The sequence below is a fragment of the Petaurus breviceps genome, unplaced genomic scaffold (genome assembly GCF_028583685.1).
Source record: "Petaurus breviceps papuanus isolate PSGF00001 unplaced genomic scaffold, PetGlider_PUasm1.0 90895, whole genome shotgun sequence".
In the NCBI taxonomy this organism is placed as follows: domain Eukaryota; kingdom Metazoa; phylum Chordata; class Mammalia; order Diprotodontia; family Petauridae; genus Petaurus; species Petaurus breviceps.
In genome coordinates, this window is record NW_027187372.1 from 26,913,871 (window position 1) to 26,940,113 (window position 26,243).

The window sequence follows — 26,243 nt, forward strand, 5'->3', positions numbered from 1 at the left end:
CACACACACACACACACACACACACACACACACACACACACACACACTCACACTCACACCAGACCTGAGGGGAGGCAGCACTATCTCCGTTTTCACCAGTGGATTCTCCCCAATGATCTGGCATCCCAGTGATTTGTCCTGCCTTGCTTATCCTTGCCCTTGTCATACTGGGCGGAGGGTTCCCCATAACCGAAGTGTCCCCTGTGGTCAGTCTCCAGACTCATACTGTCTCTTCCCTCTCATCCTCTGCAGACCCGGAGTCCCAGAGAAAGAGGACAGTTCAAAATGTCTTGGACCTTCGACAGAACCTGGAGGAGACTATGTCAAGCCTGAGAGGTTCCCAAGTAACTCACAGGTAAGCCTTGGGTTGAGGGGATCTTCCTTGCTCCCTTACTCTCTTCCACCTCTGCCTCTTCCTCCATGGAACAACCCAGTGTCTCTCCAGCTTTCTCTCAGGTACAGGTATATGGCCCACCCATTGGTGCCCCAGATTGGCCAATTGCTATTTCTCCTTACCTTCCAATTGACCAGATACCCTTTCACCTTTATCCCCCTCACTAAGGCCCTCCCTTCTAGCTGAGATGTCCTTCACCATCCTCCTATGTTCAGCTCTTGGACCAGCACTACCAGTGGACATCAGGGAGGGTCTTCTTGCTATCCATAGCACAACTTCACATTGGCATCATTTCCTGCTTGTGCCTACCCACTCCATCCCCCACCCCAAATGAAAAGGAGCTCCAAGCTCCTGGCTGAGCCCAAAGACCTCTTCTTCCCTCAGCACCTCTCCCCCAGCAGCCTGCTGGCCACAGTCTTTGCCCTGACTCAATGTTTCCCTTCCCTGACTCTGCTGGCTGCCCAGATGAGCTCATGCTGTCAACTCTGTGGGGGGCAGTAGAGGCCACACTGGGCTCTAGGGGTAATGAGTATAGAAGGCAGCCAGGATTGGGAAATTGTGGGGTGTGAGGGAGAAAGCTGGGTGAGGGACAAGTCACACCCTCAGTTGAATTAGAAGTGGGTTCCTCCCCTATCTCCTGGGGATGGAAAACTGAGAGCAAAGTTTGAAAAGCTGAGGAGATGGCAGTGATGAGAAAGGTATTTCTCTAAGCCCATGCTCCCAAACTTATGGTAGGACTATATTACAGTCCTCCGAGCATTAAGTATTTAGTCTACACATCCTAAGAAATTAGCATCACCCCACCCCCCAATTTGAGACCTAGGCACTGAGTCCTATTTCCAAACCTCAGCCCTGCTGCTTAGATCCCATCCTCAAGGCTGGGAGTCTTTTTTCAATGTTTTCTGTCATGCCATTGAGGTCAGAGGATGAAGCATGCTACCCGTCTCCTGAGAGAGATGGTAGACACAAGATGCAGAGTGAGACATATATTTTTGGACCTCCCAATATGGAACTTTGTTTTGCTTGACTATGTATATTTGGTTCAAAGGTTTTGTTTTTCCTTCTTTTTTCTTCTTTTCCATTAGGGGTGGGGAAGAAGAGAAAATAAATTTTTATTAATTGAAAAAAATGAAGTAAGTTGGATCCTTGGGCATGTTTTCAAAGTCTTCCCTCCTAGGTTAGTGACTATGCTGGTGTCAAGCCAAACCTTCAGCATGGCTTGTTTAAAGGAAGGAAGATGATGGAGAAATCAGTCTGCAGAGGAAAGAGAATTGCTGAGGGGTGAGCACAAGAGGGTCCTGCAGGCCTCCGCTGTGTTCCTCCTTTTCCCATTAGTAAATGTAGCAGCACTTGCACGTCTGGCAAACCAAACTGGTTTGGTTTGGGGCATTGGAGTCTTGGTCACTAGACACGACACCAGCAACCCAACTACTCATCAGATTGGTCCAATGCAGAGCAGACACCATCGCCATGTTTCCTAGAGACCCCCACTAACTAGGCTCCACACCAACCAAGCTTGGGAAAGAACTGGGATAGTCCCTCAGACCCCAGATCGCCAGCCAGTTTCATCCCAGGGCAAACAGAAAGAGCTTAGCTGCTAATGGGGTCACACCCAAAATGACTCATCCCTAGAGGAGCAGAACAGCTTCTATTTCCTAGGCTGGACTGATTCTAACTTGCCAGATGTAGGACAGCTGTGACCAAGACTGTGGCTGTTTATTGTCTTCAGGAACGGGGCAATGTTCAGGAGAATAGCTCTAAAACCCACATGGAGAACTAGAGAACTCTCCCCTGTAGGGGAAAGCTCTAGACCTCTGACTTTTAAAGAAATGCAATCAGTCCAAACCTGCTTTTTCTCTCACTGTGTCCCCAAGTTGGTTTCCACCCCAACCTTTTGATCAGATATGTTTTACTTTTATTCTTACTATATATCACATATCATAACAGTGAACCAAGGTAGTGTGAGGGAAAGAGAGTTAGCTTCAGAGCCAGGAAAACCTGGATTCAAGAGCTGCCTTTAACATAGGCAGTTGTGTGACCTTGGACCAGTCACTTAACTTTTCAATGCTCTAAGTAACTCTCTAAGACTGCAAGCTGAAGAGAAGGCACCAACCTACATTGATAGAGGGGGTTCCTTGTAACAGTGAATCCCTGGTCCAGTCCCTAGTCTTCCTGAATTTCTGTAACCCTTTCACTTTTCAAAGCATATCCAGCCAACTAGCCCATTTCAATTCTAACATAAGGTGTTAGTGGGTAGATTTAAGTGTCCCCGGGTTACTAAAGAGACAACTTGGGGAGGGGATCAGGTTGCCCGAGGTCTTGCATGTTGTTGCTGGTGAAGCTGGGATGAGAACCCAGGTCTTTCTGACTCCAAGAAAAGGTCTCTTTCCACCAGACCATGGTGATGAGCTCCAAGCTTAGGTCATGGAGAGCAGGAGGGTCATGACAGGCTTGATGTAGATTCAATTCCTTTTCAGAAACCTTTGTACCTTAAGGTTCGGTTCCACTACTGCTATTTCCACCAGCAGTGATATTTCCTTCTGAGACTGGATTAGGGGAAGGGGGGATGGTAGGGGTCTTGTTGGGGAAGGGAAAGGGGAAAGAATCATCTGGAGCTGAGGGAGAGTAGCCATGGAGAAGTGAAACTTTCCATTCTCTCTGGTGCTAAGCCTGCTCTCCACCCCCCTCCTCTGAGACAGGAACCGGAGACTAGTGTGGAATTGGGGGTGGGGGTATGTCCTCATAAAGTCCAGTGACTTCTGCAATAAAATCTCTTCCTGAATCAAAGGATGATTCTCCCTAAGACCTTGGGGCCCTCACTTTCAGCAATTTCCCCAGACTTTATTATGTCTGGAGAATAAAGAGAGGAAAGTAATTTGGGAAGAGGCTTGTTCAGCATCAGCTTGTCAGATGTGGGTCAGGACAAGAAGAGAATAATTCAAGAAGGTCTCAGAATCCAATACCCTGTCTGATCATAGAGTTCTATTATGATGCTAACTGATATATAAGAGATCAGCCCCAACTTTTCTGGACTTTCAGAACCTTCCAGGGTTAGCTTATCATCCTAATGCCATGTTTTCATAAGGCACTTAGTTGGGTGGAAATTCAGACATGCCACCCATGTCACGTCTCTGTAATTCAAGTCTGTCTGTCTTTATTGAGTACCCCCTGTGAGCCCAGCCTGGCGCTAAGCCAAGATAGATTGGAAAAGTCTTGCTGGCCTTCACGAACAACAGGACCGATCGTAGAGTCAAAGTTGAAAGGGATCTTGGAGGCTGTCTGGTCTAACCCCCTCATTTCAGATCTACAGAAGTTTAGTGACTTGTCCCAAGTTCCACAAATAATCAGAGGCAGGATTTTAATCAGGGGCTCTGACCTTCCATCTCTGCGCTTTTACACAGGCTGTTCCCCCACATCCGGAATGTGCTGCCCTTCAGAATCCCCTTGGTGGTTATTGAGTCTTTTTTCAGTTGTTTATGACTCTTCGTGACCCCTTTTGGGGTTTTCTTGGCAGATACAGGAGTGGTTCACCATTTCCTTCTCCACCTCATTTTACAGATGAGGAAATTGAGGCCAACAGGGTAGAGTGACTTGCCCAGGGTCACACAGCTAGTAAGTGAATAAGGCAGGGTTTGAACCCAGGAAGATGGGCCTTCCTCATTCCAGTCCCAGCACTCCATCTACTACTCCATCTACCTAGCTGCTCTTAGAATCCCTAGTTTCTTTCAAAGCTCAGCTTAAACATTACTTTCTATCATGAGGCCTTTGCTGATCTCCCCAGCTGCTAGTGCCTCCTCTCCAAAATTACCTCATATTTATTCTATATCTGCTTATGTGAGTACATGTTGTCTGCCTACCTCAACAGAAGGTAAGCTCTCTGAGGGCAGGGCTATTTAATTTGTGACTTGGTGTCCCTAGCACTCTGCCCCGTTCTTCGAGGCTTAATAAATACTTGTTGGCTGCCTGATTGATGGAAACAACAGGAGTGTGGGACACAGTCTTGCACTCGGAGTCTCCGTTCCTTAAGAAGATGAGATTGTCATGTATATAATAACTGAAGAGCTCTGTAAGTGGTACGTGAGAAAGGGCTAAACAGAACAGAATCAAGCACCTGGATGGTGCTGACTGTCCTGCCGGTGGCCCCAGAAGAGGATTAATGTGGGTCACACATCTGGAAACTAGCACTCGGAATTTGGCAATGGGTCACTTTGAAATGGGAGGACAGGAGATTGGAGGGCATTCCAACCGGGAGAAGAGGATGGCAAAGTGGCAGAGGAAAGAGGCAGCTGTTGGTCAGGAAAACAATGCTAGGAGGTAGTAAGATTCAGTGAAGAGAGTCTGGGACTGGGAGTCAGTGTATCTGGGTTCTAGGCCTGGCTCTGCCAATACACAATTAACTGTGTGACCTTGGACAAGTCTGTTGTCCTCCCCAGGTCTCAGTTTCCTTCTCTGCAAAATGAAGGAAGTGGAATGTGGCACCGTGGAAAGAGTGCTTGGGAATCAGAAGACCCAGGTCCAAGTCTCAGTTTTGCCACACACTACCTGTAGGAACATGCTACGTGACCCTAGACATGTCATTTCATTTCTCTTGTCTGTAAAGTAAAGAATTAATTGACTCCTAAGGTCCCTTCCAGCTCTAGAACTATAATCTAGATAGGCACAATGGATAGAACACTGGACCTGGGGTCAGGAAGACTTGAGTTCAGATCTAGCCTCAGACACTTACTAGCTCTGTGACCCTGAGCCTCAGTCTCCTCATCTGTCAAATGGGGCTAATTCTAGCTCCTTCCTCTTGGGGTTGTTGTGAGAATCAAATGAGATAATAATTGTAAGGTACATAATACAGTGCCGGGCACATAGTAAGATTACAAATGTTAGCTATTATCATTATTGTTATTAATTCTGTGATCTATTAAAGAAATCTCTTCCAGCTCTGAAATTCTTTGATTCCTAAGAGCTCGCCTTATTCTTACTCCATAGCTCCCTGGAGATGACCTGCTATGACAGCGATGATGCCAACCCCCGCAGTGTGTCCAGCCTCTCCAACCGCTCATCCCCACTTTCTTGGCGCTACGGACAATCCAGCCCCCGCCTGCAGGCGGGCGATGCACCTTCAGTGGGTGGGAGCTGCCGCTCCGAGGGCCCTCCAGCCTGGTACATGCATGGCGAGCGGGCCCACTATTCTCACACTATGCCTATGCGAAGTCCCAGCAAACTCAGCCACATCTCCCGCCTTGAGCTAGTTGAATCTTTGGATTCTGATGAGGTTGACCTCAAATCTGGCTATATGAGTGACAGTGACCTCATGGGCAAGACCATGACAGAGGATGATGACATCACAACAGGGTAAGGCTATGGCCCTTTCAAGAGCATGATTTAGAAGGGACAAGACTGGGGCCATTTGGTTGGCTTGGTAGAGACTGGAGATGCTTGAGAGTTCTTTTAGATTCTTTATATTTTGACAAGAATGGAGATTTGATCCTCCACTTTGCTGTGGTCATTAGAGCTCTGTGGAACCTCTCCATCAAGTTCTGGGCTATGTATTCTCTAGAAAGAAAGGTGGAGTTAGAGACATCGATGAAATGGGAAGGGGAGAAGGAGAATGCCACTTGTTTGTGTAGCGTCTTCTCCCTGTGTATGGTTGCTGTGGTTTTATGGGGTAAGGAAGGCAGGAACTGGACTTTGTGGAGCTAGTCAGTCAATGATAATGCATCCCTTTTTAAGTTGCAGAGAAGATACCAACCTGGATTGGTATAGGGAGTTCCTTTTATCAATGCAATAACAGCTCCATTCTCTATCCCCATTATAGCTTATTCTCTGACAGGTTGCTACCTAGACTTGCTCTCTTGGTATTGTTCCCTTCCCGGTCTTTAAAAGGCTCCTCATTTCTCCTTTCTTCCACAGAGACTCCTAAATCTTTTCTCCTTACTGCCCCCTGTCACCTCCTAGTTATTTTTACACTTAGGGCAAATTCAATTGCATTGTTGAGATGGATTAATGACAGAAATCATGGGAGTTAAACATATTGAAGAACTAGGATCCAGGGAACTGAAAGGGAACAGGGATCAGAGTGGAGAACACTGATGCCAAGTATCAAGTGGATTGAGGAGAAAGTGATCTAGAGGTCTATAAATGGCAGCAAAAGAGGAATCTGGATAAGATGAAATGAACTTGACTTGGTCAGTCTTTCAGTTGTGGCTAATTCTTCGTGAACCCCTGGACCAAAGTACTCTAGGCTCTTCTATCCTTCACCATCTCCCCAACAAGGGAGACAAGTCTGTCCAAGCTCATGTTCCTTGTTTCCATGACACTATCCATCTTATCCTCTGTCATCCCCTTTTCCTTTTGACTTAAATCTTTCTCAACCTCAAGGACTTTTCCAAAAAGTTCTCATTATGTGCCCAAAGTATTTAAGTTTCAGCTTTAGTATTTGACCTTCCATTGAATACTCTGAGTTAATTTCTTTTAAGTATTGACTGATTTGATCCCTTTGCTATCCAAGGAACTCTCAAAAGTCTTCTCTATCATTCAGCTATCTTCTCCCCTCCATTCTACACACCCTTGTGCAGTAGTGAGAATGGATCCCTAATAGAAAATAGTCTGTTTCTTCAAGAGTATCTTTAAGGCTAAGAGAGCTTCCTTTCTGAATGGAACAATTTCGCTTGAGTCTTGCTTTGAGGAAGAAGAGAAGACTTAATGAATTCTAGATGTCCTCTACAAGTCAAAGGTTCTAGGATTTTTTTTATCAAATATTCCTTCTAATGATCAGGACCACATTTGAAATATTTCCAGTGGGGTAGGGACCTGTTAGGCTTTGCACTCTCCAGGCAAATCCTTCCAGAGCCCAGGGTCATCTCCACACTTGCATAAGACACCCAGCATCCCAGTGATGTGCTATATTTCTGTTGTCCAAGAACCCAACCTGCCAAAATTCTAATAAACTCATCACCAGGGCAATGAATTTTTTGGCCACAGAAATTCTCAAATAGCTAGTAGACCTAATTATGGAAAAATTGTGATCAGAGATGTGAAGAAAGTTTCCTATATCAGGGCAATCACAAATCCTTGAAGAATCAAAGTTAATATTCCTTGTAATAAGCCCATCATCATTTCCTAGTATTTATTGACATAGAAGTAATTTTCTGTTCCCATATCCCAGTGCCTTAGTGATGAATACAATCTTAAACATGTTGAAATAATAAAAAAGAAAGAATTAGATCAAAGGAGGCACTGATTGACTCTCCAGGTGAAGGAAAACACCCTTCTCAATGGGAGTGTTTTCTGATGATTTGCCCAAGAAACTCAGGAAAGAGTTACCAGTTCTATCCTGTGCTCTGTCACAATGGGCAGTTAGGACTAGTTATTTCTGTCAACTTGAATTTCTCTCCTGGTAATAGCAGAATAAGATTTTTTTTTTAATTTCACACTCTTTCACTTTTTTTTACTCATTCATCCATTTTTGTTCATCAAACACATATTTGTTGAGCATCTGTGATGTGCATGGCCCTGTTCCTGCTTATAATTAAACCGCAAAACAATAGTCTCTGATTAGTGACTCTAATGTCTTTGGAAGTCACCAATCAGAGACTATTTCACATGAAGCTAAGAGTATCAGAGCTAAGACTAGAATAAGGCCAGTACCCTAACTATCTGAGTAAAATAGTCATCACCATTATGGGCCTTGGTTTTCTCATCTACCAAATGGATGGGTCAGACTAGATGCTTCCTGAGGGCCACCTATGAACTGTGAGGACATTTATGGTCATTTGAGAAACTGGGCAGCCCTTTCCTAGGAACCCACAGACCATGTGTCCTTCCTAGCCATATTGTTCTCTGAAACTTCAATTAACCTCTGGATGCTAGAAGGTATATATATCATATTAAACTCACATTTGTATAGAGCTTTACCTGTGGTTTGTAAATCACTTTCCTCCCTGCAATCCTGAAGGATGTAATGCAAATATTATTCTCCCCTCCTTCTTCCCATTTTACAAAGGAGTAAGAGTTCATTATGAGAAGAAGAGCTTCAGCTCATGTAGGCCATCAGTCCCCCCACCTTGTTTCTCCTCCTTAGCACCCTGATCCTGTGATGCCAGACTTCCTGCTGTAATAGGACTCCACAAGTTACATGGTTCTCTACAGGTCTTTAGCTCTAAGAGAATGCAAAGGTACTTGGGACCTTCACCCAGTGAGTTCCCCTTTTGACCCTGGGCAGGGTGGGTGAAGAAGGAAAGGGGACAAGCATTTATTAAGCACCTACTGTGTACCTGGCACCATGCTAAATTCTTCATTTGATCCTTACAACAACTTTGTACGTTTGCATACCATCATTGTTACTGTTTTACAGTTGAAGAAACAGAGACAGAGGGTAAATGACTTTCCCAAGATCACACAGCAAATAAATGTTAGAGTCCAGATTTGAACTTGGGACATCCTGACACCAGGCCCAGTGAACTATCCACTGATTCACCAACTATAAAAGTAGGATCAGTCTGGTGATGAGGGCTTAGCAAAAGGGATGATAAAGTGTTATCAAGTGTTATCCAAAATCCTCCCATGTTCCTTTGCAGGGCATAGCCCTAGACTAATTCAAGCTCTAAACCTTAGACTTTAATGTCTAAATAGTCTTCCTTCTTATTCCTTCCCTCTCAGTTCTTTCATTTTTGTCCCTTATTCCTTTAAACTACTGGTCCCTTCTCTTCCAACACCATGAGCCCCACCTTCTGCCCTTTGGCACATAGTGATCCCTGATCATTTGTACATTTCCCTATCCCAAATCTGTCAGGGCTGAACCATGGAAAAATGACTCAGACCCATATGGCAGTTTGGGGAGGAAAAAAGGGGAGGGAAAAAAGGGAAGGAAGGGGACACAGTGTTCTAGCTGACTGCTGCCATTCTCCAAGCCAGGAGATCCTAAAACACAGATTGAGAGTAGATCTCAAATCTTTATCTGACAGGATTCCAAATTTCCACTTTGCGGCCTTCTCTGAGATTTGCTGAGATTAAAGGTGACATAGTAGGTAGAACACAGAAGTTGAAGTCAGAAAGACCTGAGTTCAAATCCTGCTGCAGATGCCTCTTCCTAACTGGGTGACTGAACAAAATCACTCCTCTGTAAAATGGATTTAATAATAGCACCAACCTTACAGGGTTGTTTTGAGGCTCAGATGAGACTATATACAGTGTTTCGCAAACCTCAAAGCATTATGTAAGTGGTAGCTATTGGTTATTAGTCCCAATGAGAAAGAGAATAAAGCCAGCCATGACGCCTCCTTCCCCGCTGATCAAAGGCTTTAACCAGAAACTTAGTCACAGTGATTCCTATCAGAAAAATAACCTTCCTGCAGCACTCAGGAGCACCCAAAATAACAGTTTTGCTCCCTGGACTTCTTCCCACCCAAGCAGCCTGCTCTCTTCCTCAGCCTTCTGGGACAAATTTGGAGAGATCTGGACCAGGGAAGGTCCGGCCAATTAGGCAGCTTTGAAGCAAAACAACTGACTCATGTGTAGGGTTGTTTACAGCCTGTTGACTCTGGGACTGGCCTGACCTCAGATCCTCAGATCAGCCTGGCCAGGAGCAGGATTGGAGGGAGGCATCCCAGCACACACCGTGTACTGAGCTCCTACTGTATACCCTATGCTGTATCGGACCAGTGGGATAAGGGCAGAAAGAATAGGCAGCCTTCTCGACAGGGAACAGAGTTTCTGCCTTCAGGATATTCTCCGTGCAATGAGGAAGGTATAATTCGTGCCCTCTGTGCTCCTATTCTAATAGGGGAGAAAGTCTGTTCCCTCAGGGAGCTAGCTCCCTATTCAATGGCAGTGACAATCTCTGTCTTCAGGAAGCTTCCAATCTGATGGAAAAGACGTTCCATGCACACGTGTAGGCAAATAATTGTGTGCAAAAATCAGGCCTAGTAATTGAGGGACCTAAGCACAAAGACCAAACTAATAGAAATTAGATGAAGCTATGGCCATAAGTGTTCTGTGTTCCTGCTGGGAGTATTGTTGTATTTCCTTTTATAAAGTAGACAGTGTGTTCCTGGGTGGGGGAGCAGGGTGTCAAGAGAGAAGCAGAAATCAAGATTTTGCAAATTGCTTCCACTTTTCCTGATTATTTATACAATTTGGAGGCTGTTTTGTCTTTGTTCTAATTAGTCTTTAGTTTTAACTTTTTCCATTCCTGTCTTCTCAAATAAGAAACCCAGAGTTCACACTGATGATCCCTTTGTAACCATAAGGATTTTTTTAAAGAAATATGAATAATTGCACTCCTCAATTTATGAGTTGTTTAAAGTTTTAGATTTCCATCTCTCCTTGTTTTGCTTTTGGAAAAGTAGGACACATCTGCGTCTCCAAAGAATCTTGCAGGGAATATGCCATGTTTGCTTAAAAACCAATCTTTTAAGTTGTCATCATTTCAGAAAAGCCCTAACATTAGAAATACTCCGACCTATGTCAATGGCTTGGCAGCCTCTGTAGGACCAAGCCAGCTATCCAGCTTCCTTGTCTGGGCACTGAAAGGAACCTTTTCTTAACGAGAAATGAAAGCAAGCTTTGGGTTCTCACTTCCCTAGTAGAATGAAGTTTGTGGATTTGTACCAGATAAGCTGTGAAAAATCAAGTTGATTCTGAGACACTCCCCCTCAAAAAGCTCTCCTCTGACTTCGGAAGAGGAGTAGGGATGTTTCCCAATTGCCTGCGGAGTAAAATACAAACTAGAGCCCTCTACAGCCTGTCTCTACCTACCTTTCCAGCCTTACTTTACACTGTTCCCAACAGATGCACTATCCTCCAGACAAACTAAATGACTTAAAACCCAAGATCATAGATCAAGACCTGGAAGGCTCTCAGAGGCCATCTGACCCAACCTTCTCATTTGACACAGGCCCAGAGAGGACCTTAATTTGCCTTTTCCAGAGCCAGACTGGTAGGTATCAGGGGTGGAAATGCCCTTCCTACTGGACCACACTGCCTCCCTTGCATTCATCCTGCCTTTCCCTGCCCCTGTGCATCTTCACATGCAATTACCCACATGTAGAACAGAGTTTCCTCCCATATCCCAACCCATCAAAATCCTTCTTCAATGCCCGTCCCAGGTATATCCTGAAGCCTTCTCTGTTTAATCCCACCCTTACCACAAGGAGCAATGCTTCCCTCCTTAAATTTCTCATATCATTCTGTTTGACCTCTCATGTTCTTTCCACCTTTTGTCACTGTTAAGTACTCATCTGATGTCCCCCACCCAGGAGATTGTAACATGTTTGCTGTCAGGGCCTCTACGGTGTTTGTTAACACCAGCAACCAGAGCCTACTAGCCTTCACATATTTATTATATGCATATAATAAATGTCCGTTGAATTGAGTGGAAATACCATCAGGTTCACCATATGATTCTAGCTCAGCAAACACTCTTAGGATGGTGCCCTCTGTGCAGCACTTAGCACGTAGTAAATGCTTAATAGGTACTTTCATTCATTCATTCGTCCTTTGTGCTTCCAAGTCCCTTGCCAGGCTGTTAGTCTGATCTCAGCAAAGGCAAGTTCCTTTTAATATCAGGGAGGTCAAACAGTCATAAGAAAGGCAAAACCAATTGCTGCTACTCTGTTGTGGGTCAGGGTGGGGTGCATTCACTAATAATATGTGACCTTTTTGTCATCTGTCAGGACTATTACCTTGTGCTCAACTTGTAATCAAACTAAAAGCCCCATCTCTCTCTCTTTTTTTTTATTTGAACTCCTGTTGTCTTCTCTCCCCAACTTGCAGTTGACTTTTTCTAAGTTAAATTTCATTTTGTTAATTCTAGCTTCCTGAGATCTTTTTTGCAAACTTGATTCTCTCATTCATTCTCTCTCTTTTTAACATATTGGATGTTCATCCCAGCTCTTTACCATCTTCAGAGTTTCTAAGTGGGCTGTCTGTGGCTTCATATAAGTCAATGAAAAAAAAATATATATGTATATGTGTATATGTATGTATATGTGTGTGTATATATATTACATATATATATATTTTTTTGCTTTTTGGAAGGGGGAAGGCAAAGTAATTGGGGTTAAGTGACTTCCCCAAGGTCATACGGCTAGTGTTAAGTGTCTGAGGCTGGATTTGAACTCATGTCCTCCTGACTCCAGGGCCAGTGCTCTATTCACTGTGCCACCTAGCCACCCTGTATATATATTTTTGAGAAGAAGACTAGAACTTTGGGGAATAATAGAATAGACCTCTCCCCAGCATGATATCAACACACTAATAGCACTCTCTGGGTCTGGCCACTCCCTATTTGGGATTAAACAGGGAAGACTTCATGGCACAACTGGACTGGGCATTGAAAGAGAAGGATTTTGATGGGTTGAGATGGATATATATGGGGGATTGTGTGTGAAAATGCCCAGAGGCAGGGGAAGGCAGGATGAGGTGCAAGGGATGCAGTGTGGGGCAGTGAGAAGAATATAGTAGTAGGTTACAAATCCACCTAATTCCTCTCTCATTCAGCCTCTATTTCTCCATCTTATTCACAAGAACATTGTCAAATACCTTGCTGCAATTTAATCTAGCCACACTCGGCCTGAGGCAGTTTTCCAATCTATCTATCAGTCTAGTTATTTTGTTCTATGTCAAGGTAGCAGCCAGGCCCAGGCATCTGTCTGAGCTGAGCCAGGTGCAGAGTGGGTAATTAAGGTGGAGGCAAGGCTAGGTCCTAATCTGGCAGTTAACAACAGGAAGAGTTGAATTTGGTACAAATGTGGAAGGGCTGGGCTAGGGGAGTCCAGAGCAATTTAACCATGGGGAGATCTGGCAAAACAAAAATCATTCTGTGTAAGGGGCAAAAGCAGAATAGTCTAGGTAGGTATGAGTAGCCTTTTACAGATCAGGGGTAAGCAGAGCCAAGCAAGGTGTTGAGTGACAACCAAAGATGGAGTCAGAGTGGAAGAAGGGAGGCTCCTCTGGGGAAGGCAAGCATCCTAGAATTTTCCTGGAGGTTGACTTTACACTCACAGGCCTGGGAGCTCTGGGAAGCCAGTTTCCAGAATATTCTTTTTCCTACTTTTTGAAAAATTGGTACATTTGGTAGTCTTCAGTCTCAGAGCACCTTTCTGGTTCACCAACAGTTCCTCAAAAATAACCAGGGCTACCTTATGCATGATAGGACTTCAGAGTAGCACTCTGTTCTCTTGCCATGTCCTGACCTCTCTTAGTTTCTATTTCATGATCTTTCTACCTTTCTCAATATAAAGATCATAAATCTTAGGGTCATAGATCTAGAGCTGGTTGGCACCTTGAAGGCCAGTGGGCCTAACCTTCTCATTTTACAGAAAAGGAAACTGAGGCTGGGAGAGGTTACGTGACTTCCCAGGGTCACACAGCTACTCTCTGAGATGGGGTTCTAGTATCTGATTCCTGACTCTTAAGTCCAAGGCTCTACCCATTACAGGGCTTAGCATTACAGTGCCTGGCGTATAGTAGGTACTTAACAAATGCTTATGGACTCACACACCACATAGGTGCCTTCTTATAGGCAAAGTAACAGCAGAGCAGTTTTTTTGTTTTTGGTCTTTTTGGAGGGGGGAAGGCAGGGCAGTTGGGGTTCAGTGACTTGCCCAAGGTCACACGGCTAGTAAATGTTGAGTGTCTGAGGCCACATTTGAACTCAAGTCCTCCTGACTCTAGGGCCAGTGCTCTACTCACTGTGCCACCTAGCTGCCCCCTTAGCAGAGCAGTTTTAACATTCTCCCTTCCTTGTTCCTCTTTCTTTTAATTTTAACAGCTCCTTCTTTTATCCTTAGCATTTTTCACAAAGCCCAAGCTTATTCCAGATGTGAGCCTTCCTAAGGCTCCTCTTACAATTCCTTCCCATTATTTCCTTACTCATTCTTAGAGTTTCAGATTTTAAAGTGGCCTTATTCAGTACAGAAGTATGAATGCCTGCATTACATCCCTAACAAACGGTCATTGGAGCTCTCCTGGAAGACCTCAGGAGATAGGAAACTCCCTCTCTTCCAGGGCATCCTAGGCCACTGAGTCTCCATAGCTTCTGACAAGACTCAACTTTGCTGCTAACCCTGTATCCCAGCCTTTCTTGTCCTTTTGCTTGTGACAGCTTTGTTCTCTCTTTCCTCAAATTAACTTACATTTCCATCAGAGATTCAGAGTGAGAAGGAAACTTAGAGGTGGGTCATCAAATCCAACCACCTCATTTTACGAATGAGGAAACTGAGGCCCGGAGAGGTTAAGTTATTTGCTCAAGATCACACAGCCAGTAAGTGTCTATGGCAGAATTTAAGCCTGATACTTCCCAGACTCCAAATCCAACCCTATTCCAAGCTGCCCCTCTATGTGGTTTTTAGATGTACACATCACAGTGCCTTGAACAAAGTAAGGCTTAAGTAATGTTTGTTAAATGAATTGTAGTCCGTTAACCTCCTAGAGCCTGAGTGTTCTCATCTGCTCAATGAGAACAATGATACATACTCTGCCTACTTCATGGAAATAAGTTGATCTGTGAAAATGCTTTCTAAATTGAAAAGCTCTGTGTGGAGGTAACATCATAGTCATTTGTGAAATTTTATACTTGACCACTTTCTCTTCAAGACAACTGATGGCAGCGGTCTAAGTCCATTTCTCCTTCACCCTAATCTACTTAGCCTTCTCTTCTCCATGGTGAGCATACTCATCTCCTTCAATAGTTCTTCATAGAAAATGAACTCTGGGCTCCTCTTCATCCTCATCATCCCCTTCTTGATATACTCTAGTTCATTGGTGGTGGCCCTCTAGGTCCTCAAGTGCAGAGGCTGCACTTAAGGACCTAGAGGGCCACCCTTGTCCTGGCTTGTCAAGTGCTTTTGAAAACATGGTGCCTTGATCTGACCACAGTATTTCAGATGTGGTCTACTCTGGTGTATCATGCCTGCCCCTCTATTCACAAAGATAAGTGAGAGTAAACTGTTGACAGTCCAAGGTGACAACCCAAGGAATTCCTAGCACTTATGGAAGAGATAGCTATTTTCTAAAAGTAGCAGACACTGGGATTTTATCTAATCAACATGGATAAGGAAATTCTCCCAGTCACCTGTTTTCCATTCCCTATTTCCCCTTCTCCCCATCCGAGGCTTTGGTATTCAGAACCATGGGAGGGGGTGGGGAAAGCCAGGAAGTATTGGCTATAGTTGATCTATAAAAATAGTAAAAGTAGGGAACTGGGCATGATAATCACTAAGGTCCCTTCCAGCTCACAGTGATTTGATCCTAAAAGGTATCCATATATTCTCATGTGCCCTCATGTAAAACAGCACATCGGGCTTGCCTGATGAGAGCCTTTAGCAACAAGGCTGGAACCCCAAGAAGGAAGCAACTCAATAGAGTTGAACTGCCTTGACCTGGGATCCAGGATGCCTATGTTCAAATCCTACTGGAGTCCTAATTTTCTGTGCAGCCTTGGACAAGTCGCTTCCCATCTTTGGACCTCAGTTTCCTCATCTGTAAAATTATGTCATGATGACTCTCTCTTAGGTCCTTTCCAACTTTAACTGTCAATGAGCCTTTGAAGGGTCAGAAAAATAGTTTTGTAGAGCATGTGGGCAAAGGCCCTCAACACTGAAATGAAATAAGCAAGATCAATTTTGAAAGGGCTCAGAGTGAAAAAGATATTTTTTCTCTAGCTGTTATCTGCCAGGACTTATTTATTTATTTCCCTGGTGTGTGTGTGTGTATGTGTGTTTGAATAGTCTAGTCTTCCTGTTCCTGTTCCCCCAAAATCCCTATTTCAAACCTGCCAAGCCATCTCTACTCTTCTTCCCCTCTTTCCTTCTTCCTTCACCTTTATTCCCTCCTTTCTCCCCTTCCTCCACCTCTGGAACTGATTTTGGACCTCAGGACACAGATGTGATTAGTTTCCTCTTTGACTTTAAAGTGTCATGACAGGAAATGTAAGCAAAGTAAGCCCATAAGCCTCTGCCCTCCAAACCTGCTCTTTGCTCCAGAAATCCTTAAGTTCAGGGTTTAAAGAGACATTTCCAACCTTACTGACAAAGTCTCAACCTCTGGAAGTCACTCCAAACATCGACTGGACCAGGACCATTTATCCCCAAAACTGGTAGACAGCTACCCATGGGAACCTAGCTCCTTAGCACACACCCCTGACCCAACTACCTCAGAGTAAGGGAACCTGCCTAGGTGAACTTAATGGCCCCCTGCTACGGAGGACCCTGGAGTCTGAGAAAGAGGAGAAGAGAATTACCTTCAGTATGAATCTGATCTCTTCTCCTTTGGTCTCTCCATTCCAATAAAGCCCTAGGCTCTGACCCAGAAGGCAGCTGGCTCATGCTAGGTGTGTCAAAATTAGCATGTGCCCACAGAATCAAAGTGCCCGGGAGAGGGCAACGAGGATCCACCCTGCCCCCCTTCAGGCTTGGAGAGAATTGGTTCCTGCCACTGATTACAATCTAAGTGGGGACAGAAGAAAATAATAAGAATAACATTTAGATCATACTTTTTATAATTTTCTCTCATTTGATGTTCACAACCACCTTATGAAGTAGGATTTTGTTGTTATCCCCATTTGTTGTTGTTGTTCAGTTGTGGCTGACTCTTTGTGACCCCATTTGGGGTTTTCCTGACAGAGATACTGGAGTGATTTGCCCTTCCCTTCTCCAGCTCATTTTACAGATGAGGAAACTGAGGTCAACAGGGTGAAGTGACTTGACCAGGGTCACCCAACTAGTAAGTGTCTGAGGTCAGATTTGAATTCAGGTCTTCTTGACTCCAGGCACTGCATCACCTAAATGTCCCTTAATCACCATTTTACCAATATATAATATTATATTACTAATATATGATATTACCTATATATTATATTACTATATAATGTATATATCTAATATTAGATGTTACTAATATCTAGTGTTATATTACTATAAATGTATATATTATATTACTAATATAATATTATATATTCCAAAATATAATATTACTATATAATATATATATTATGCCATAAATCCAATTCACTTTCAGGAAACTGAAGCTGAGAGAGTTGAAATGACTTGCCTAGAGTCACACCTCTAGTCAATATCCCAGGTAGGATTTCAACCCCAGGCTTCCTGACTCCATGTCTCACTGTCTAGTTCCTATGCCCTCTAGGATACACAGTATCCACAGTCAAAGATACATGACATGTCTAATGTATCCAGTAGCAGATGAGTCTTTTTGTGCACCTATGGATAGGTATAAAAACAGCCATTGAGGAGGATGTGCAAGCTTATTCAAGTATTGTAGGCATGTGAAAGAAATTCTTAGTGGAATAATGAAAAGAGCACAGGCTTAGGAATCAAGGGATATGAGTTCTAGTCTTACTAGGGCCAGATGGTACAATGGATAGAGTGCTGGGCCTAGAGGCAGAAAGACCTGAGTTCAAATCCAGCCTCAGACACTTACTAGCTATGTGACCCTGGGCAAGTCACTGCCTCAGTTTCCTCAGTTGTAAAATGGATGCAGTAATAGCACCTACCGACTAAGGTTACTGTGTTATCAAATGAGATAATATTTATAAGGCACTTAACACATTACTTGGTATGTTACATTGTAGGTGCTTAATTAAAAGGCAAGCTAGATGTTGGTGAATAGAGTGTTGGGCCTGGAGTCTAGAAAACTCATCTCCCTGAATTCAAATCTGTCCTCGGATATTTACTAGCTGTGTGACCCTGGACAAGTCACTTAACCACCCTGTTTGCCTTAATTTCCTCATCTATAAAATAAGCCAGAGAGGAAATGGCAAACCATGTCAGTATCTCTGTCAGGAAAGCCCTAAATAAGGTCACAAAGAGTTGGACACAACTGAACAACAAAAAGTGCTTAATAAATACCTATTCCTTTATTTCCTTCTTTCCTCTACTACTAATACTAACTAGTCTAGGTGTTATGTTAATGGAATTTAAGATCTACCCTGCCTATTAATAGAACTCATGTGGAGTCCATTAAAGGAAGCTTGCTTAGGGGAGGCTTGCTATAGGAAGGCTTTCACACTTTTTGCTAATTTCTAATTAGGTACTAAGTCATGAGAGTTGTGATGCCTTCTGGCTCTGAGAAGTATATATATATACTCTGAGTTGGTATTTTGCTTTGGGGGCTTGCTTATGAGAAGGATCTTGTAATTCCCTGGTCAACATTCTGAGTGGCCTGTGTGTTCAGGGCTCCCGGACTGCTCAGAAGTAAAGGCTCTGTCAAGCAGGGATGTATATAAAGCATATAGTTGATTCAGGCAGTCAGAGACCTGTCTGTTGGTCTTTATTTCTCTGCTTGTATCTTCTCTGAAGTTCAGGGTACCAACTTTTCCCCTGAACTAGGGAATGTAATTTAAAAAGATTGTTGACCCCCTACATAGCTATCTTTCCTAGTAGAGCAGATCTAAGAACCTGTGCTAGCAGCCATCCTGGGGATGCCAGTACAGTTGTTGCTATACTAGAGTCACACAGCTAGAAAGTGCCTGAGGTAGGATTTTAACTCAGTTCTTCCTGACTCTAGGTCCACTTCTGCCTGTAATACCTCGCTACCACCTAGTATTAGGATTAACCCTTTGAGCCTAAATTCCATCCTTTGTAAGATTGGACTAGATGGCACTGAACTCTTGATTTGTGATTCTGTGATTCTATCCCATTATCTTTTTGGAAAAGATGGAGAGATACACAGACTATGGTTAGGTGGGTCTGGCATTGGTTGACTGGTCAGACCCAAAGAGTCTGATTACTAGACTGTGCCCAGAGGGAGGGATGCCTCCAGCGGAGCTCCACAGAGTTTTCTTACCATCTCTGTTCTATTGTCAGTGATCGACAACAAGCAGAAATGCCATGCTTATCAAACTGCAGATGGCACACAGCTGATAGGAATAAAGATTGCAGTGAATGAACATCAGAATCAGAAAACCACAAGATCTCCTCAAAGTGGCAGAACAGGCAAAAGCTAACGACATGGTAGGATTATAAATTCAAGACCAAAGGGGACCTCAGAGGTCAGAGAGTCCAACCCCCTTGTTTCGCAGATGAAGAAACTGTAGACAGGTTAAGTGACTTACCCAAGGTCACACAGAGCTAGAACTTGAACCTAGAACATCCAAATCCCTTTCTCTTGAACCTCTAAATTCAACACCATAAATCCAAATCCCTTTCTATTATATGACATTGCCTTTTATAAACTTTTAATAGGAACCAGTATCAAAATTTACATTTCATGGTGGCTTTTTTTTTTAATCAATTCTACAAGCAGAGGATGGGCTAGAATATGACTACAAATCAATTTGTGTGTAAAAAAAAATCTGAGGATTTAAGAGAATGCCCAGTTCAGTCCCTCGTTGCCTCTCACCTGGGCTTTTACAATAGCCTACTAATTAGTCTCTCTGCCCAAGTCTCTCTCCACTGTAATTCAGTCTCTTCTCAGTCACCAAAGTGATTTTCCTAAAGCATAGGTCTAAACATGTCATTCCCCTACTAAAAAAAAAAATCCAGTTGCTCCCTGTTACCTCCAGGATCAAATATTTTGTTTGGTATTTAAAACTCTTCATAACATGACCCCTTCCCACTTTTCCAGTCTTCTTACACTTTGCTGACCTCTACATGCTTTATAGAATAGGAACACTTGCCCACTTGCTCTTCCTAACGATGACACTCCACCTCTGAATCCATGACTTTGTACTGGCTTTCCCCAAAGTTTGGAATGCGCTTCCTTCTGCCCCTCTTATATTCCCTGGATTCTTTCAAGTCTCATTTCAAATCCCATTTTCTTCAAAAAGGCCTCTCCCAGTTTCCCAGGCCTTTTCTCCAGTTAGTAGTGACTCTGACTCTCTCTCTCTCTCTCTCTCTCTCTCTCTCTCTCTATTTCTCTCTCTTTCTCTCTGCCTCCCTCCCTCTCTTTTACTCCTTTTTATCTCTCCTTTTCTCTTTCTCTGTCTTTTGTTCTCTCTTTCTCATTATCTATTTCTATCCCTGTCTCTGTTTCTCTCCATAATGTTATATACCTATACATGCATATATGTATGTATATATACACATTATATAATACATATTATATATACACATAATACATGTATTACACACATACATATAATCAGGTACAATAAGAAATATCTTATACATACTGAGTTATTTATATGTTTTCTTCCCTTATTAGAATATGAGTTACTTAAGGAAGGTGGCTGTTTTTAACCTTTATTTTTCTCCCTAGCATTTATTCAGTGTTTATAACATAAGTACATGCTTTTGGATTGATTGATTGATTGATTAATATGGCAACCAAAAAATAAATGTAGTATTGGATAGAGTTAATAGAAGCATAGCATCCAGAGTGAGAGAAGTTCACTGGTCAGACCACATCTGGATGAATGTCCTGTTCTGGAAATGATGTTAACAAGATCTAGTCCAAAGGAGGGTGTCTAGGATGGTGAAAAGACTAGAGGGGGTGGCTAGGTGGTGAATAGAGCACCGGCCCTGGAGTCAAGAGAACCTGAGTTCAAATTCAGTCTCAGACACTTAACACACACACAAAAAACTAGCCATGTGACCTTGAGCAAGTCACTTAACCCCAATTGCCCTACCTTCCCCCCTCCAAAAAAAAAAAAAAAAGAAAAGACCAGAAGCCATGCCTCTGAAGTCTGAGAATGTTTATTCTGGGGGCAGGAAGGGTCGAGGGGAAGAGACTTAGAGGGAAGTGATTTTGCTGTTCAGTCATGTCCAACTCCTCATGCCCCCATTTGGGGTCTTCTTAGTAAAGATACTGAAGTGATTTGCAGTTTCCTTCTCCAGCTCATTTTACAGAAGAGGAAACGGAGGCAAACAGCGTTCAGTGACACAACTAGCTAGTGTCTGAGGCCAGATTTGAACTTACAAAGATAAGTGTTCCCGACTCCAGACCTGGCACTCTGTCCACTGCGCCACCTAGCTGCCCCTTGAGGGACATGATAGCACTATTCAAATATCCAAAGGGCTTTCATTTAGGAGAGATATTAGACTTGTTAGGCATGACCTTGGAGAGAAATTGTAAAAGCAAGAGGTGGGAGTTGCCAATAGGCAAATTTAAGCTGAATGAAAGGAAAAACTTCCTAACTACAGCCACTCCCAAAAGGAAGACTTTTACTGCCTCTCAACAATTCCCCATAATTAGATCAGTCTATAAACACTTTAAACATCTTCCTTATACTAGTCAATGTGCTGAGGCCATTGAGGAATAAAAAGGTAAGTAGAGCTATTTCGTTTTTTGGCAGGACAATTGGGGTTAAGTGACTTGACCAAAGTCACATGGCTAGTTTTTGTGTTGAGTGTCTGAGGCTGGATTTGAACTCAGGTCCTCCTGACTCCAGGGCCAGTGCTCTATTCACTGTGCCAGCTAGCTGCCCCTTAGAGCTATATTCTTGCCTTCAAAGACTTTCCAATCTAGTAAGAGACATAAATGATTATCATGCACAATAAATCAGAAGTAGGTAAGCAAGGCACAAAATGTCAAGTGAGATCAGAGGAGGATCATTTCAAATTGGGGATGATCAGGGAAGCCTTTATGAATGGGATGCATTAGAGCCAAGGCCTAGAAAGAGGATGGAAATTTCTGCAGCCAGAGGGTAGCAGGACAGTAAAGACATGGAGACAAGAATTTGCTGGATATGTTTGAGGAAGAGTGAGTGGTTCGATATGGCAGAAACATCAAGTTTGTGAAGGGGTTTAATGTGATGTTAAACTGAATGATTATGTACTTTATAGGGGAATATCATGCTGTTCTTTGGGTACAATTATGCTACTGCCTAATAGTGCCTCGGTAGAATGAGTTGCTTATCCAATAGTGGTAATGGACATCAGCCTCTTTTGTGACAAATGACATGGTCTGTGAGATGGTTATTAAGAGTGTGTAGCCTACGGCTGTGTAATACAAAAGTGAACGGGGCTGTATAGTAGGTCAAACTGGTGACCTTGGCCTGGTTATCGACATGCTCTAGTCAATGGAAAGGATTTTGGTTGCTGTTTGTGTTTGTGTCTAAGGGGGAAAGAGGACGACCTGACCTGGGTTGGGGGGAGGCCTCAGAGCGCCTCTTCCACCAGGTATGACAATGAGGTGTCCACATAACCTATACAGGGTTAAGATCAGAGAACAATGTCTGTGAAAGTCCAGCAAGGGAAGGGAAGGGAAGGGGGAAACCAGGTACTATGGAGAGGCGGGCATCTGCCATCTGGTTGCCATGACAACTGCTGCAGGCTAAGGAGGGGCCCTCCTTGCCAGTGTGTCCTAGTAACCCACAAGCTAAGCTACTCAAGTTTTCATTGTTACTTGCTTGTACTATTTGATTGAAACTCAGAGTATGGAGGTGGGGAATGGAGACAATTTTTCATGTGCCAGTTATCCATTTGTCCACTGGCTTCTTTGCTCCTCCTTGTCTTTTCTGTCTTTCTCCTCTCCCTCTTCTGTGCTCTGTGATGAGCTAATAGGGCAGAGAAAAAGACTGGAAAATGTCAACTTGTTGGAACCCTAGAATTGAAGAGCTTGGCAGAGTCTTCCAGGACACATATTATATGAATGGCATTTTCCTAGAGGAAATGTGCTATAATAGAAAGAACATTCTATTTGGATTCAGAGGACCATGTTTCAAATCTTGGCCCCTAGCTGTGTGACTATGGGCAAATCATTTACTTTTATGAACTTCAGTTTCCTGGTCTGTAAAATGGGTTTAGCAGTACTCATTATAAAAGTTTCAAGGGATTGGCTTGGGGAAAAAAATGCACCATATATTAATGGGAGCTATTATTAACCCAATAACTCAGTCTTCTTATGTGGGACCCCTTCCCTAATTCTGTCAAATTGTGCCTCTCTTCTTTCTCAAAATCCAACTTAATTACCTAATTCCCACTTTCAAACTAACCTACCCTAATTCTTACTGTTACCTTATTCAGTGTCACTGCAGGTTGGGCTAGTCACTTGACATTTCTAACCTTCATTGTGCTCACTGATAAAATGGGTCAATAACCCTACCTTAAGGTTGTGAGGAAAGTGTTTTGCAAATTTTAAAGTACTAGTAGAAATGAACTGTTGTTATAACTTTCACATACAAACCATATTATATAAATTTGTACTTTGTGTGTTTCTGTGGAAGTGTTCTTGAGTCTTCTTTCTCCATATCTTGTCCTTCTCCACTGCCTTTGGAGTTTTCTGAGGGCAAAGACCATGTCTTCTCTATCCTCCGTATCCTTCTTTTCCCAGCACCCACCAAACCAGGGATGACTGACTTAAGTCACCATCCAAGACACCCTGAGATGCTTTTAAGTGAATCTTCTAGTCTAAGCTTCAACCTCTAGGATGGGGTCATGCTCTGTGCAGTCTAAGAAAGGGACTACAGCCAGAAGCTCTGAGCTGAGGACAGAGAGCACAGCTTAACCTTGGTGAATACAGACCTTGTTTGAATCCTCTCTCAAAGGCAGAGCTGTTCCTGAGATGTCCATGTGAGGCCAGCCTTTGCCCCCTGGGCTATCAAGTGTCCCCGAATGGGCAGCAAAAAACTATTCAGTATAAGCAGTACAGAGTCCAGCAGACAGGTTGAGGGGCTCACTAATTGAGTGGCTGCAAGGAATGTGGGTCACCATAGAGAGAAGCCACATGAAACGATTGTTTGTGTGTGTAGCTGGAGATGAGGATGGGGTAGAAATGAGCAGACACAGAGAGCTTGTGGTTGGAAAAACAGGCAGATACCAAGGGAAGAAGGTGAGAGAAAAGGGGGTGTCAGACCCAGAGAAATTAGGTGGCTAAGAGACAAGTCAATGCCAACTGCATATGTGAGACAAACACTTAGAGAGAATGTGGAGAGGCAGACACAGGGGGATGTGTGACAGATAAACACAGAGTACGCATTTGTGATGCACACACAAAAGGCTATGGATGAGAAATAAACAGACACTATGTATGAGGGATTCACACAGAAAATGTGTGTGAGAAGGAAGCCACAAAGAGGCTGTGTGGGCATGAGATAGACACACAGCAGGGCAAAGAAACATACAGAGAGATACGACATGGGGCACCCAGATACACAGAGAAACTGTTAGTTTGTCTGAGCAGTGGTTGGACACTTGAAAGACACACACGTACAGAGAGAAGTAGTCAGCTCTGGCTCATGGGACTGGACCCAGAACTGGCGGAGCCACACAAACCCATCCTTCCATCCTTTCTCCCTTTGGTTGACACTGAAAAGGTTCTTTCTCTCTGCCTACTCTCCCTCTTATAGGGAGAAATGATGGAGCTCTGTAATATTTAGCCTAGGAGAAAGAAGTATTCTCCCCTACCTACTTCCCACTTTCATTTACTGACAGTCTGTTTCCCTGGCACTCTTTTCTCATGGGTTAACTTTCCCCTGGAGTTCCTATCTCAAATGTTCTCTGTTGAGATGTTCCTGGCCTCTGTCACAAGCACCCAAAGATATGATGACATGGAACAATTTAGGAATGAAATTATCCTGCACAAATGCATGCCTCCACATACACAAAACCACACTCAGGGTCAGCCAGGGCAAATCTATTGGGTAATAGTTTTGTGGGGCATGGTTTTATCTTTCTTGCATCATCAGAATGGGAGGAGATCAAGTTTGAAAACTGACCACCTCCATTGTCCCTGTAGCCTCCCCACTCCCATCCTGAAAACTTCAGGGCCAACAACACGTCTCAAAATGCACCAGTGGAATAGTTTAACCTTGTGCTGGGCTATTCTACACACAGGTAAAGAGAATCCTTTCCCGGTGTTTCCCAGTCTGAACTTATCTAGAGCTCTAGAACCAGAAACCTCCTTGGTCTAGAATCCTTTGGGTGAGACAGCGGCCCCTTTTCTAGCTCTCAGCAGGTTATTCTTCGGGATGGGGAATCTCTGAGTCTTTTGGTGGTCAGTGAGCAATACTACATTTCCTTCATGTTTCCCCTTCTCACCATGGTCAGCCTTCTTGTTCCTGGCTCTTATTCTTTCCCAAAGCTCAGGGACCTGTTAGGTGGCTCGTGGGTGGGGAAGCCTATTAGTGGGAAGTTGGACTGCTCTGAAATAACTAATTCTCAACTTCAGGAATCTCCCAAGTTGGAGGAATTGCTCACCCATATACACACATGCACATGAACATGCACACACATATTCTGACTGCTGCAGCCAGCTGTGGACCTCAGCACATCCTGTCTATTGCTCACGTGAACTGTCAGGCTCTGACTGATCCTCATTCCACAGAGAGCTGTCTCCCGTCTCCCACTCACTCCCTCTTCCCACTGCCCAGAAATCATCCTGCCACCACATCAAGGCTCCACTGGGGATCTTAGGGTGGGAGGATAGAACAGAATCCTTACTGGCCAAGTCAAATCCTTTCACTGAATGGAAACACAGAGTCGTTCTGGCTAGGTATAGGGGAGGCCAGGTCTAATGAGACTCCCCTACATGCTATGTCTTCCAGCTGTGGGGAGAGTGAGAAAAAGCAGGAGATTCTCTGAGGTTGTATAAATATTTATGGAATAGTAATACAGCTAGGGTCAGCCCACCCCTCTGACTGGTTCCCCTGCTAAGCTAGAGAAATAGCAGCTGGGACTGAGTCTGTCCTGACTAGTTATAGGGACTCAAGGGGTTTTTGGCATGCTGGTCCTGGAGTCAATGCTGTCCTCCCCCTTCACCCTTCATTTAGTTCAGAAATGAGCGAGCATATAACTCTCACTTGGCATAAGGAAATGGACAGGAATATGGTTGGTCTCCCCCCAATATTAGAGGATGTTAGTTCTGATACTAGTTTGGGGGCGGGGAGGGCAGTAAGAAGTGGAAGGTGGGAGGTCTCCTCAGGAGGGCAAAGTGGATAACATCCATAGCTCTGTCAGAT

The 26,243-nt window shown here is 43.7% G+C and overlaps 1 protein-coding gene across 5 annotated transcripts in view; it reads left to right on the plus strand.

Moving 5' to 3' along the window:
* Window positions 1-26,243, plus strand: part of NAV1 (neuron navigator 1) — a 355,581-nt gene that overhangs the window by 234,364 nt on the left and 94,974 nt on the right. For all 5 annotated transcript variants that reach the window (XM_069074553.1, XM_069074552.1, XM_069074554.1 and 2 more), the window contains 2 exons: window positions 253-355; window positions 5,375-5,740. In XM_069074553.1, coding sequence (XP_068930654.1) covers window positions 253-355; window positions 5,375-5,740 — 469 coding nt within the window. The remainder of the gene's footprint in view (window positions 1-252; window positions 356-5,374; window positions 5,741-26,243) is intronic.